Genomic DNA, 13827 nt, shown 5'->3' with positions numbered 1-13827 from the left:
AAAGAAGCAATCGAAGCAGTTGACAATGAGCAATGTTTATATGAACTATGTGATGCGAGATTTGGCCTTGACAGCGGCCTTGTCCCAACTTGCACAGTGGTATTTTTGATCGAAGACTAGTTAGTAGTCTCAAAGACATAATTAAGAAGTCCTCTTTCTATGTGACGGGTTGTTTTTCCACTTCTAGACGTTGCAGCCAACGTAGGCTCCGTGTGCTCGACAGTACTCCATTAATGCTTTCCAGTTGGAGTCCTGAAAAGAGACCAAAAGCACAACTTAAAAAAAAAAAAAAAATTGTATCGCTGAGATTATTTGTTAAAAGCAATGATAGCATGATAGTATGATAGCATTTTATGGGGGTTTTCACAGGCGGCACATGGCAAACAAATGGTGAATGTACAATGAACTTCTCTTCATTTTCCTCCATGCGCCTTTTCTTTGGGGACATTGCATTATTTTCTCCCACCAAACGCTGATGCAGCGACTGTGCACAACCTGTGTCTGCGTTCCATCTCACTGTGATAGTATCGAAATGCCAATGCATGAGCTATTATTCCAGGTAATATCATCATCAGTGCATGATTATTCCAGGTAATGTCATCATCAGCGAGCTAACAGGAAGTCACAGCCAAGACAAGTCTCTCCGAAATCCAAGCGTGGCGTACCACAGTTCCTATAGACCAGTGTCCGCACCAATTCCAGGGCGCCGTTATGTTTATCTACGCTCGCGCCACCACGTGGAGAGAACTGGCAGGCAGGAGGGGGGGCTGCGTTGGCGGCGTTGCTTTGGGGAGCTGGATGCGGCAGGCTGTCCGAATGCACCGGCACATCGTGAACGATGTCTTCACCAGAAGCCTCCGCGACCCGTTCTTCAACAGATAAGATGTCGTGAACATTCGAGAACCCATCTCGATCAAGAAAACAAGAGAAAACCTTTCTTGTCTTAAATGTTCTCGGTGTCTGCTGACCCTTGACATCCGCGTTTCAGTCCGGGTTCATTGCGTAGTAAATATTTCGCTACCGCTTTCTTGTAGCTTTCAAATGCTTGATTGTTGGCTTCTTGTATATGACATTACATTCGTGGCACGTTTGAGACCGATTTTCGTGATCTGCTTGCCTTTCTGCGGCAGCGCGGCTCTGCCGAGCCGAAATAAGTGGGAGGCGTTCACTTGAACGAACACAGTTTTAGCGAATGAAAACGAGACCACGACGTTTCATCGAATGACTAGCGAATAGGTCTAGTTACATAGACAGCTCGGATTAGCTTTCTTTTGTAATGCGGCGCCTTGTCTGCCGCTGCGAAGCGGCGTAAACGAGGGCTCCGAGTTAGTGATCAAAGTGGCCAGACTGAATTTCGGAAAGGGTCTATTACATTCTCAATTCGTAATCAATAAACGTCATGATCCGCCAGTCCAGCCAATCTTACCAGTGCAAGGACATCGGGGTTGCCGACGATGATCAGCATCGCACTAGCTCGGCTGATGGCCACGTTGAATCGCCTGCTGCAGAAGAGGAAATCCAAGACCTCCGGATTTTCGGCGTCGAGGGATTCACTTCCCCGCACCTGCATCAAAATTAGATTGCCTATAATTTCTTCCTAGATGAATGAAAAAAAAAAAATAAATGTCAACAAACTAGACCCAAATGGAATCTTCTGTTCATATTATGAAGCCACTGATTGGCCAAATTTAACATTTTTGCCATTGACCTCCTTGTATTCCTGGGCTCCGTTAAATTTACTTTTCTAAATAAAAAAAAAAAATTGCTTTTAGCTTTTATTTTGGAAAATAAATAATTTTGAAACTGGCATCTGGTCTTAACCACTATACTAATCTTTTGAAGGTTAAAGAGAGAAAAACAAGCCCTTCCCCCCACAAAACCCTCTGCTCGTTGCGATTGGTGCTTTCCTCCTTTCCACTCACATCCTCTCCAGCATTCACTCTGCTGAAGTGGAAAGAGTGGAGGAATTGGTGGGAGGAGCTTATTCTGCTGTACTTAGCATGCAACCAACTGCTGTAAACGACATGATTGTTGCAAGGACAAAATCTTCGTGGATTTTGCAACTTGAAAAATATCACGACAAATTTATCACGTGATTATAGTATCATGCCACGGCAACGAATAGGTACATAGCATATCACTCTCGTGAAATCAATGTTTTGCACAATTCGCAAAACACTGAGCCTGCGAAAATAAAGTCGCTTACAGTATGGCGCTACGCTTGGGCAAAGACTGGGCGATCGGCGACGCATAGCTGATTCTTGCGGTGAGAAAAATGCTGCCCTTTCTTCTCCCTAACATCCGGTACATTCACATTCCATCTAGAAGGGAACGTGCCACGACGCATCGAAGCAGCGAGGGTTCCGCAGCATGAAGACTCACCGTCGACACCACGATCAGGCGCCGCTCTTGGCCCTGGAATTCTTCGGCTGAGCCCACCTTGGGGGCGGCCAGGCCCAGAGATTCCATGAGAAGCCGCAGCTTGAGTCCCTGCCGCCTAGAAAAGATAGTGCAGACTCTCGGACACTGGCCCCCAAGAAGAACCTCCACGAATATCTTAAGGTTGAAATGTTTCAGAATGAGTAATCAACCACCTTAGAAGGCCTCCAACAAGGTCTTTTAGCCTAGATCAGGGGCGGACTTATAGGTCAGGTTTGTAGTGGGGGGCTCTGGAAGGTGATGTAACATTGCTGACAGATGGGACGTCAAGGTACAGTTTAACCTCGATTTAACGAAGTCACCGGGACCCACTAATTATTTCGTTAAACCGGGAACTTCGTAAAATCAAGGTAGGCTGTGCGGGATATCCAAATTTGTTTGTTAAATTGGGAAATTCGTAAAATCGGGTTTCGTAAAATCGAGATTCAACTGTAATTGACATTTCACCAATAACAAGGCCGAAAAATCCAAAAAAATCTATGTCCTTTTATCAATAAAAAAATTCGCACCTGGAGGCGGAGCAGTGGTGAATTTAAAGGGAAACTACAACGAAATTTCTGTGCTTTTTTTCTTGATCGATACCTGTTCAAGGGAGCAGTATCACATCGGACACACAGATCTCTTGCTGAAAAGGACAAGAAAAGGAATTTTAAAACAAATAAAATGTTTAGCAAATGACACCTTGGTGGATGTCGCTAAGGTCTCGTTCGTAATGTCCGTCCAGAAACATTGACAGGTAGCAACGATGCCTGTCTCGCCTAAAACTATACGTATCTTGCACCCGACGTCATCCTGTCAGCTCCCCAGTCACCACCAGAAAAGGGGGGAAGGAGGAACTCTTCTCAACGTGACTCTCTTTTGTGTGTACCAGACTTGCTTAGATGTCGCTATTCTCCCTCTACGAGATTATAGAAGATTAACCTGTCACTCAAAATTCGTACAAAAGCAGTTTTGCGGTTAGTTGGGGTGGCCCGATCGCTGGCATGCTTGGGTCGCTTCGGTGGCTGGAATGGCAAGGACATCCTGGTGACATCAGCCTTGCCGCAGCTTTGCTCGTCCCGAGACAGGCTATGTCACGATTGTGCCGGATGTCACGTGCTTTCTGCTGGCTTCTCTCCGAGCGCTTGCCAGAGTGGGCCGTTTATAACCAAAGATACGGCCGTCAGGCTCAAAATACAAACATAGGATTGTCATTTACAGATATTGTGGGTCATAATCAGCCTATCTCTGAACACGACGGGTACACTTCTAATTTCGTTGAAGTATCGGGACAAGGTGCTAAACACTAAGGCTGTGCAAAGAGTGGTCTGAATCGAATAGCACTGCAGCATACCGTATTTACTAGCAGAATGAACACACTTTTTTTCCCGAAAAATCGATGCAAAGTTGGGGGTGCGTTTATTACGCGAGTGAAAAAAAAGTCGAAATTTTGAGAGCCGACTTGGGGGGTGCGTTCATTACGCGAGTGCGCTCATTGTGCGAGTAAATACGGTACATAACCTATGCAGCGCAAGAGGAAGCACAACAATCGTTTTCCTCGACAGTGTACAAGCTAGGGTCAACACCGTGCGTTTTGATTCACACCATTAACCACATGCACCCCTACGAAACACACACGTCGAAGACCCGATCCGGGCTCTGCAACGAGAGGGAGAAGCGCGAGCCCACCTGTACGGCGTCAGCAGACCAACCTCGCACGCTCTCAGGCACCAAGGACCGTAGGCACGCTGGAGGTAGCGCACCGTCTGAACCGCCTCCGCCGCATTGAACCACGACGGGCAGGAGCCCTCCCGCTGGGCGCGGCCCCGCACGGCGTGGAAGAGCACCGGGAACTCTGGCAGCAGCCCCCGGTCTTGGTCGGTGACCTGGCTGCGGAGCAGCGCTCCGTAGAAGAGCGTCGAGTAGGGGTCCAGGAGGGCCTGGGGACAGCGGTAGCTGGGAGGAGGGGGCGAAAGAAGGAGCACGGTCATTGCCTGTTAAAAACTATAGTCACTGACGAGGCGGAACTAGCAGGGTGGAGCTTCAGTTGCCTCGCCTCTAACGCCAGCTTCCTACCTTCGAAAGACGCTTTGGCGTTTCGTGCACCCCGAGGGTGCGCGCACAGCCAAAGTAGGAGGAAGGCAAGGAGCAGACGCCGGAGGCCGGGTGCTCGAAGGGAGCACCCTGCCGTTCTCATTCTGTCAGTTCTGTCAGTGATTATAAAGGTGTAATTCAAATGTGACTCGACCAACAACTTAGGAAGGAAGATGGGCACACTACTCGGGGCGTTTCTCGGAATCCAGGACAAATCGTTTTTGCAAAAAGCATGCGGTGTGCGGGAAGGAAGGTAAATATTATATTGGTCACTTTTCGAATGGCCTTAATTTAATGACCCTGTGAAGCGAGGAAAAAAAAATTTGGCAGCTGTAGTTCAATCTATTGACCAAACTGCAATGTGCAGAGTTGCAGTGTATGAGAAACTTTGGCTTTTCGCGACCTTTCTTGCTGGCTCGCTGCAATCAATCGTGTGATGACATGCGGCCCAACGTCGTGCGACGTGGTTGTGCGATGCCAAGGTGCCGGGCGACATCACATTGTGCGGCACAGTGTCATGCAACGCCGTTACGTCAAGGCACTAAGTCAAAGGTGCCACTCAATGCCACGTGATGCTGCGATGTCGTGCGACCTCACGCCACGTTACAGCGCGACTTGACACTCAATGTTGTTAGATCCTATAACCTTGTTGACACCGTCACATCACATATGACCCCACAACGTCACGTGACCTGACATGAAGTGCCACGGACGAACGCGAAATCCGAGTTACCTTTTGTTAGAACTCGATTCAGCATTAAAAATAGAAGACGCTTCTGCACGCACCTGTTTCGAAGTTGCGTGACGGGAACCGGGCATCTCTCGTTCGTCAGCACGAGCCGTTCCAAGAGAGAAGTTCCGAGACCGCCCCGGGTTGCCAGACGCGAGCGAATCACCGGCCCGAGCTGGAGTGGATCTCCCCCCAGCACCAAAGAGCCACCGCCGAGCGACACCAGTCCCAGTGCCACTAGCGACTCTGGCTCCGTGGCCTGCCCCGCCTGACAGGAAAAAGTGGCCGCAGGCAGAACGCTCGTTTGAAACACCCCGTGGAATATGTGGGGCGGCTGCAGTCGCAGTTCCAAACTGCCGGACTTCTGTGGACGTGTCCGCCAAATATTTCGAATCAAAGAAATCCTCTCACTAGTCTGGTGAAACAAAGACGAAATGAACCTTTTGACATGACTACTGAAAGGGCCTCAGATGAGGCATTTACGCATGCCTGTGTTTGTGTGCAAAAACGTGCAGTACATGTGTCTACGTAATGCATATTATTACGGAAATGCAACCTGTGAGGGTGCGCTGATAGAGAAAGAAGCATCTGTGACCAAAAATCCAGCCATTTCTTCTGCAAGGAACCGCCGCTTAAGGACTAACCATTCTGCGCCCCCCCCCCCCTGCTTTTTTTTTCCTGTCATGTGTGACGACATCAAAGAACAATGAGTCATCCAAGGCATGTCTCCAATGACGAAATATAAAGATAATAAATTAAACAGAGCTTTCATAACCACCAAAAACACCAGACGCGCATTGTGACTTAAAGAAACCCTGAATGCCTAATCACAAAGGTCGACGCAACCCAAGCAATCTCCTCTGACATACGATTGCTCCGCACAATACTAATTGCTCTCAGCTTGACACTACATGTACCACCCATTACAAAGTGCACAACCATAGTAGTCATCTGCCTGGGAGAGCAGTCCAAGGATATCAAAGAGAAAGATTTCTAGGCGCATTTCACAGGGGGCCAACAACACGTGTGTACACACCGGTCGAAAACTTCATTAAAGAAAGACTGCTGCTCAAAATTAATTAGCTGATTGAGGGGAAAAGTACATAGCCTTTCATGGCAGTAGGACATGAAATAGTAACCAATAACTTCGCACACACCTGCGAGAACAGAGGCTACAAAGAACTTTGTAGTTTTTGTTCTTAGAGAAGTATTTGAATGCCTACAATTATGAAACAACTGCAGTGATTGCAGTCACCTATTAGGAACATTGCCATTATTGATGGACATATGTGCTTGAGGCTGGACTTCTAAATAAGACGCTTTGCCATTATCATACTGTCAGCGACTACTGTGCTTCGCAAGGAAAACGAAAACTTCTGGGGCAATGATGTTCTTTCGAGGGTTCAATTGACGGCCGAAGCGGACGAGTACCTCATCGAGGAATCCATGCGTGAAGTGGTCCGGGGGCAGTCCGAGGGAGTAGAGAGATCCGGCGGTGATCACAGTGGCGACCACAATGCGGCGCCGTGACGCCGTCTCCAGGGATTCCGTGCTCAGGCACAGGTGGCGGATGCCAGCTGGAACCAACTGCACACGACACATAAGAGAGCGGAATTAACAACGATTGTTGCACATCTGTGTCCTCCCGATTGTCAATTTGATTCATGGAAGAAAGAAGAAATCTTCGATGCTACATCAGTGTTATCTCTAATGCATGAGCTCACAAACTGGGTTCTCAAGAACATGGGTTATCCAGGACGCCCTCATATGTTCTTAGGGAGCCCTCATAGGTTCCCAAGGCACCCCCATAGGTTCTCCAGGGCACCCTCCTAGGTTCCCCAGGACACCCTCATAGGTTCCCCAGGGCACCCTCATAGGTTCCCCAGGGCACCCTCATAGGTTCCCCAGGGCACCCTCATAGGTCCCCCAGGGCACCCTTTTAGGTTCCCCAGGGCACTCTCATAGGTTCCCCAGGATAGGTTCCCCAGGGCACCCTCATAGGTTCCCCAGGGCACCCTCATAGTATGTTCCCCAGGGCATCCTCAAAGGTTTTCTAAGCCCCCGAATTTCATAGACCGATCCTGACCCTAAGTATGTGTGTTTCCAGTTTAAGCCCTTTTTTGGCAGATTTGAACCATGTATTGATGCCATAACTATGAGCCAAGCACCCTTATACAGTGGACTCTCATTGACTCAAACTCCAAGAAGCCACAAATTTTGTTTGAATTGTCACAAGTTTGAATAGCTTCAAAGCAAACTGCCGCACAACCAAACTTCTAGTAGAACGAAGGTGGCTGGCCACTGTTAAAGGAGCTGTGCAACGATTTCAACGTTGAAAGAATTGGCACCTTTGTTTTTGATATTGTTCACCTTGTCACAAATGACAGAAAACACACCTCATCTCATCAAAATGTTATGATTCCGCCGCATAATGGGGAGGCAAAACTTAGAATATTCCCCGACCTGCAGCCGCGAGCGGTGGCCATGAGAAACACGCGGCGTGACGTCAATGAGGAATCTTGTAGAAAGATAGCAAGTTGTGCGAATACTTGCTCGATAAGAGGTATCTTTTCGTTCCAACATACATATAAATGCGTCGAAAACCGGGTATCATCGACAAAACTTTTATTATACGGAGTTTTAGTGGCGCCATCTATCCTAGGTCCACAAAACTGTCAGCTCTCTCTGCTACTGCGAACAGCCGCCAGAAGCCAAAAGGAAAGGGGGACAGGGCCGGACGGGTATGGCCGGACCCGGATGAGACTTTCCTCCTTTCACCATATTGTTCGCGCAACGCCCGCCAGCACGCAGTCACGCGCTCGCAAGCGGATGAGTTCTCTCGCTGCTCACTCATGGCTCTAAAAAGAGAACTTTTCCGGAACCCCGCGCCTACCCCATCAATGTCACTGCACACGTGACCTGGAAGGCGACGTACAAGTTGAGAGGCGGCGAAAACCTGGATCTTTTTCATTTTTCAAAAAAAAAAAACTAGGGTATCCAGGCAAAATCTGTTTTCTGTAGTTCACTTATTAAGTGCCAGGCATCAACTTCCACAATAATTTAAGCAAAGCCCTGAAATTGTTGCACAGCTCCTTTAACCCTTTCATGGTCACTGACGTACCTGTACGTCACCGTGGGAGCGTCCCGCATGGTTGCTGACGTACCGGTACGTCCGCGACAGCTCATTCAAAAATTCGCGCCTCTGCTTGAATGGGCGCGCTTGCGGGGACGTGCTGCCATCTGGTGCGTTTGTAGGGAACTACGACTGTATAACTCCGGTCGTGTTTGTTTTGGCGCGACTTTTTGAAATTGCGAAACTGGACGCTCTGTGCAAGTGATACTTTCGAGATGGCCGCGCGTGCTGGCTGCTCCGGGGGTAGCGTAGTGGAGATTGGAGCGATGGCTTTTCGGGGTCAGACTTTGAACCCTTCTCGGTCCCTGAGTCGGATGACAGCTCGACATCCGACGAACAACTGAAAACCAGCTCAGTTTGGAGTCCGGAGTCTGACACACAGCCGCACCGTCTGCTAGACCGTCTTGGAAGCGGGCGCGTCAAAGTTTTAGTCCTTCTTGTTTTGTTCAGCCTCCAGCGAGTGTGCCGCAGATCTGTTGAAGTCTGTGTACTATTTATTTTAAGTCTTACATTTTTTTATGCGACAATAAACTAGTGTATACTCTTTGCTATCGCACCGAGTAAAAAAATCCGACCACGGGGGCGCGTCTTTAGACAAAAAATGCGACCATGAAAGGGTTAAAGAAATTTGGCCACACAACCTAAATCTAATGAAAAATAATCTGAGAAAGTCCAAAAATTGGTTCTGCAGCTCACCTCAAGGTCACGCTGAAAACCGAGCAGACGAACTATGTCCGACGGAGCCAGCTTGCCACTGTTCCAGAGTTTCTCCACCTGCATCCAAGTTGCCTCTCAGAATCTGCACTGTTGTTTTTCTTTAATTGAAACCCCAATGATCCCATGATCAAGGTGTGGGTCCTAGTACCTTAAGTCACAGATTAAAGTTACAATAAGCTACCTTTCCCTAAAGTCACTGTCTATTTGAATTACAAACAGTGACAGAGACAATTAACACCACAACTTCAAAAGCTGGTTGCATCATTTCACCAGAAGGCTGATACGACAAATCTAGGCGCTAGTTTTCAACGTGGACACCCTGCTTTAACGCTGTTCAGCTCAGCTGACACAAGTCATGACTTGTCTCATTGTTACTTTTCGAACCTTAGCTGCTTGGCCAAGTCTAATCCACAGCCGTGGGGTCCTGGCACTCACCAGCAAATCAGCAGCGCTGTTGGAAGGTGCGCAGGCAAGCACTCGGCTGTGTTTCAGGTTTAGCACTATCTGTGAAGAAAAAGAAAAAAATATTCAAAACTACTTTCTCGAGAAGAAATATTTGGGTCCCTTCGCAAGCACACAGTAGGTTCCAGATACCATTTCACACTGCTAATGCAAAGAAAAAAAAAAAAAACAGTATTAATAAAAACATTTTACAAGTACTTTTTTACTCAAATTTTAGTCTACCCTTTTTTTTTTTTTTGGAAAACGAGTCATTGAGCTTGTGTTGCCATAGTGCCGCGCTGCTTCTTGTTTCAGAAAGCTTTTGGTCAACGAAAACAACTGAAACAGCAGCAGCCATCGGACTGCCTCTCCGGAGCAGTGGCAAGATGTGGGGCCCCGCCCCATATCTTGCCCCCTCCCCTCCCCCACTATCACCATCCCTCTCTGCCTCCTCTCCCCTCTCCTTTATCTCTTTCCCCATCGCAGACGTGCAGCAAAAGAAAATACAGAGGTTTCACTTGTCGCTCACGGGTTCACGGCCGCTCGCGACGTTGCCGTTGTTCACTACGGCTAGCGGCAGCTCCCAGCGGTGCTCGCATCTTTATATTTGGTCTTTTGTCGCTTCACCCGTCTCCACCTTCTTTCGTCTCTTGTTGTCACCGATTTGCAACGGTGTCAGTGAGGTATTGTCGAGAATTTGTGAGAATGTCGACGAAGCTACCGACGACGATAGCATGTCCGGAAGGTCTGACAATGATTAACTTCTTGGCATTGCACTGTGGTTTAGCTGAGAGCGCTGTTGTCTGTCCCTTTTTCTTCCTCCTTCACGAGTTTCCGTTTTTCAAAACCCTCAAAACACAGTCTCAGGTTTCAATCATCAGGTATGAAAAATCCACACTACATTAACAAAACAAAAAAGTTTGTCAAGGGTAGTCTTCTCAAAGCATCCACTAAGGGAGTACAACTACGAAAGACTTGCACGGCAATCGTACCGCTTGAACAGGATCATAAAAAGAAGAACTGGGTGTACTGCGACAGCTGGACGAGACATACCACGTCTTCCGGACTACAGTACACGAACGACGTGTGTCAAGAAGTTTAAATTTTACGCGGTGTGGACTATCCACAAATGCAAATCATACAAGCTTTTTTTTTTTTTTCTAAATCGTTCATTATGACGAGACGTACCGGGTTTTGTGAACAATGCACAGATTACACCAATGATAATTTCTGTATGAAACAGGCTTGTTTGTACGCTAGTCTAGCAAACATTTATCACGGTGCGCTTGTCTTTTGTCTTTCTAAAAATGTTTTTTTGCGTGCAGACTCTACGCTAGGTGTAGACAGTATGGTTGCCAAAGAGGTGAGAATGTTAGGGTGTCTCTTATGAACACCCCGCCTCCAGCTCACCCTCACTGCCTTTCGCCCCGCTTTGCCGTCAAGCACGCTGGAGGCTGACAAGACACAGAAGTGCCGGCGAAAGTAGCAAGCGTGCGTCGGAGGCAGTACGACTGAAATTCCTCTCTGCTGTTTTCGTTCTGTCAGTGACGAAACCGGTACCCGTTCGACTGCGCGATCTGTGATATCGCTTTGTGTGACAAGCGAGCTCGTAGCAGGTTCCTGCAGTTTTGCCCGCGATTTGCACGCGCTGTGTCGTTTCCCGCGACGCACAAGTTTTTCCCGCGTGTGTATTGCATCGTGAAACGCGAATCTGATGTGTCCGCAATCTGCGGCCTCCATTCCCGCAACAAGGGAGTTCGTAGTGAATTCCCACGAGTTTACCGCGTCGTAAAGTGTGAATTTGCCGTGTCCGCCATCTGCGGTATCAGTTCCCTCGTCACGTGGTCTGCGGCGGGTGCCCTGGTGCACATCACAAAGTGTTTTATAAAGTTTCGCCATTGCATCTCCAGAGATAGTCCAAACCATGTTTTTCACATGTTATCTCTTCATTTTAAGCAGGCATATTATTACAGGACTTTACGGTACAGCACTATCACCTGAAGGATGGTCTCGACCAGGGTGACCGTCTTTCCCGTTCCCGGCGGGCCCCAGACGATGTAAGGAAGCTGCCCGCTCACGCCCCCGAAGATGTCTCGCACCGCAGTCTGCTGAAGCTCGTTCAGGTCCCCGTTCACCAGCTCCAGTTTCACAGACGGCGCTCGGGATTTGGCGGCCATCCAGTCCTTCGGGAAAAGCACTGTGTGGAATGCCACTTCTGTTTTTATAGCGGTAGCTGTTAGTGCCCCTTTCTAACAAAACACGGCACCATTCATATGCAAAATTTTAAGTGAGTGCGAGGAGAGAGTGACAGTGTCGCCGCGCTATTACTTTCTTGCCATCACCGTCGCTCCTTACATAACTACATTGTCTATGGCAAGACGCACTACCACTCCCTCCGTCTCTCTCATTTTTGGCTTCAACTTTGTGTTTGACGAGTCTACAGACACGTAAATAAGCCAATGAACGGAGTGCAATGAAACTTTTCTCAGACATGTCTTTAGGCTGTGCAGACTCAAAGTTTGTTAGTGTAGGTTAAAAAAAGTACATGAAAAGCGAAAACTTGGTACATTTCCTATGCAATAAGAAAAAAGGGGAAACAAACTGTCCGGTTGACACTGCTCCTCGCATATCGTACCACACATGCTCGGATCTGCGGTGTCTGCCTTACGGCGTGCATCTCTAAGAAACGTTTAAGTTTTTGAAAGACGTGGCACCGTTTTTGAGTAGCAGCGTCCACCCGACAGCTTGCTTTTACTTTCCTCCCGCGCGTAGAAGATACACAATATTTTCTTTTCGCATATCTCTTTCCCAGAAACTTACATTAATAAAACTTAAGTACTATACTAAATGCACCACCTGAAGATGTCTTCATGGAAATTTTCGTTGCACTCCGTTCATTGGTTTATTTATAGGAATTTTTTTATGCCCGAACGGCGCATGCAAACACCATGTTAAAGTTTCAAGGGGTATCTTCGTGAAGCAATCATCAGTTACGATTGTCCCGATTGTTGCTGTGATGTTGGTTGCTGTAAACGCAAATGTGTGAACCAGCCAGGCACTTGCAGTATGCCTCTAATTTGTGTGAACCAATGTGTGAACCAGCTGACCGGAGAGGCGGAGACAAAACACCACTCACCGCTGTCAAGCAGAGGCCGCGCCAACCTAACCGCCATGTGGCAGCGTCTCAGCGGCGTGCGGTTCAGCTGAAAGTGCAGCTCCCAGACGCAGCTCGGGTTTCGCTGGAGCTCTTCGTTGAAGCCGGGGCTGAGCTTGAGGAGGGCCTCTTCCGACATAAGCTGCAAGACGGCGACCAAGACGGTCTTTTGCGACGGCAAGAGATCGGCAACGCTCAAGATCGTGGCGCACCCACAGATTTCAAATGCTTATGTAGCGAGGTAGAGTTAAAGCGTGCTTGTAACACACGGAAGACGATACCATAGTGAAGATACAGACATGGTGAACGTACTGAAATAGAGAAGACACAGAAAGAGTGGCAAAAGAGACAGCGAAAGTTCTGAAATAGAAAGGTTAGTGACATAGTGAAGATACTAACATGGTAAAGTTACTAAGATAGTGAAGCTACTGAAATAGAGAAGATACTGAGATAGTGAAGATAGTGATATAGTGAAGATACTAACATAGTGAAGATACTAAAAGCACGACTGATTCCTTTCTTGTGTGCTGGCAGCGTGGGCATGCAGTGCCATAGGGTGACCCTCCTTGAAACTGAAGTGCAGCGGCCAATGGGAGCCTCGTTCCATGAAACTATGACGTGTGGCAGCCAATAGGATTGAAGCCGAAATCCGACAGGTTTCGGCTTCACAGTGCTCCAGTGGGAGCCGGGAAATTAGGTGTCGTTTTGCTAGGCTTTTCGTACGGCTTCAAAGCTGGGAGACATCAGATCACGGCTTCATTTGGAAAAAGGAGTTTAGGTGCTGTTTGGCGCAGCTTCAAAGCTGATGATGTCGGCTCGCTCCACGAAACAGTTAATGGTTTTGCACGAAAAATAAAGTTACTTAATTGTAGAGTGTTTACTGTAGCTTGCTCCACTTGCAGTCAGGAGTGATGTTTAACCATAGCTTGGTTAATAACGGCCTATAAGTTAACAGAGTTTATGTGTGGCTGCAAACTACATAGTAGATGTATCTTCAGCATTTGTGAGTATGTACTTTCAAAGAGTGACCTTAGCCATGGGCTAGTGTCGACTCGCTAATATTAGTAAAAATAATGTTCGCCCAAACGAAGGGGTATGTCAGAGGTGCTGGACACAGAATGCATGCCACATTGCTGCGCT

At 47.9% G+C, this 13827-nt stretch overlaps 1 protein-coding gene across 1 annotated transcript in view; it reads right to left on the bottom strand.

Annotated features, from left to right (window-relative positions):
* Positions 1 to 15: 15 nt before the first annotated feature.
* Positions 16 to 13827, bottom strand: part of LOC8030225 (putative helicase MOV-10) — a 36323-nt gene continuing 22511 nt past the window's right edge. The window contains exons 10-19 of the mRNA XM_029972282.4: positions 12670 to 12829; positions 11531 to 11730; positions 9528 to 9596; positions 9072 to 9149; positions 6674 to 6829; positions 5299 to 5510; positions 4108 to 4374; positions 2383 to 2497; positions 1427 to 1564; positions 16 to 252 (exon numbers count right to left, since the gene is read on the bottom strand). Coding sequence (XP_029828142.3) covers positions 184 to 252; positions 1427 to 1564; positions 2383 to 2497; positions 4108 to 4374; positions 5299 to 5510; positions 6674 to 6829; positions 9072 to 9149; positions 9528 to 9596; positions 11531 to 11730; positions 12670 to 12829 — 1464 coding nt within the window. The 3' untranslated portion in view covers positions 16 to 183. The remainder of the gene's footprint in view (positions 253 to 1426; positions 1565 to 2382; positions 2498 to 4107; positions 4375 to 5298; positions 5511 to 6673; positions 6830 to 9071; positions 9150 to 9527; positions 9597 to 11530; positions 11731 to 12669; positions 12830 to 13827) is intronic.

Source organism: Ixodes scapularis, unplaced genomic scaffold (assembly GCF_016920785.2).
Source record: "Ixodes scapularis isolate PalLabHiFi unplaced genomic scaffold, ASM1692078v2 PGA_scaffold13__105_contigs__length_92229423, whole genome shotgun sequence".
NCBI lineage: Eukaryota > Metazoa > Arthropoda > Arachnida > Ixodida > Ixodidae > Ixodes > Ixodes scapularis.
This window is presented reverse-complemented; position numbering and strand designations above follow the sequence as displayed.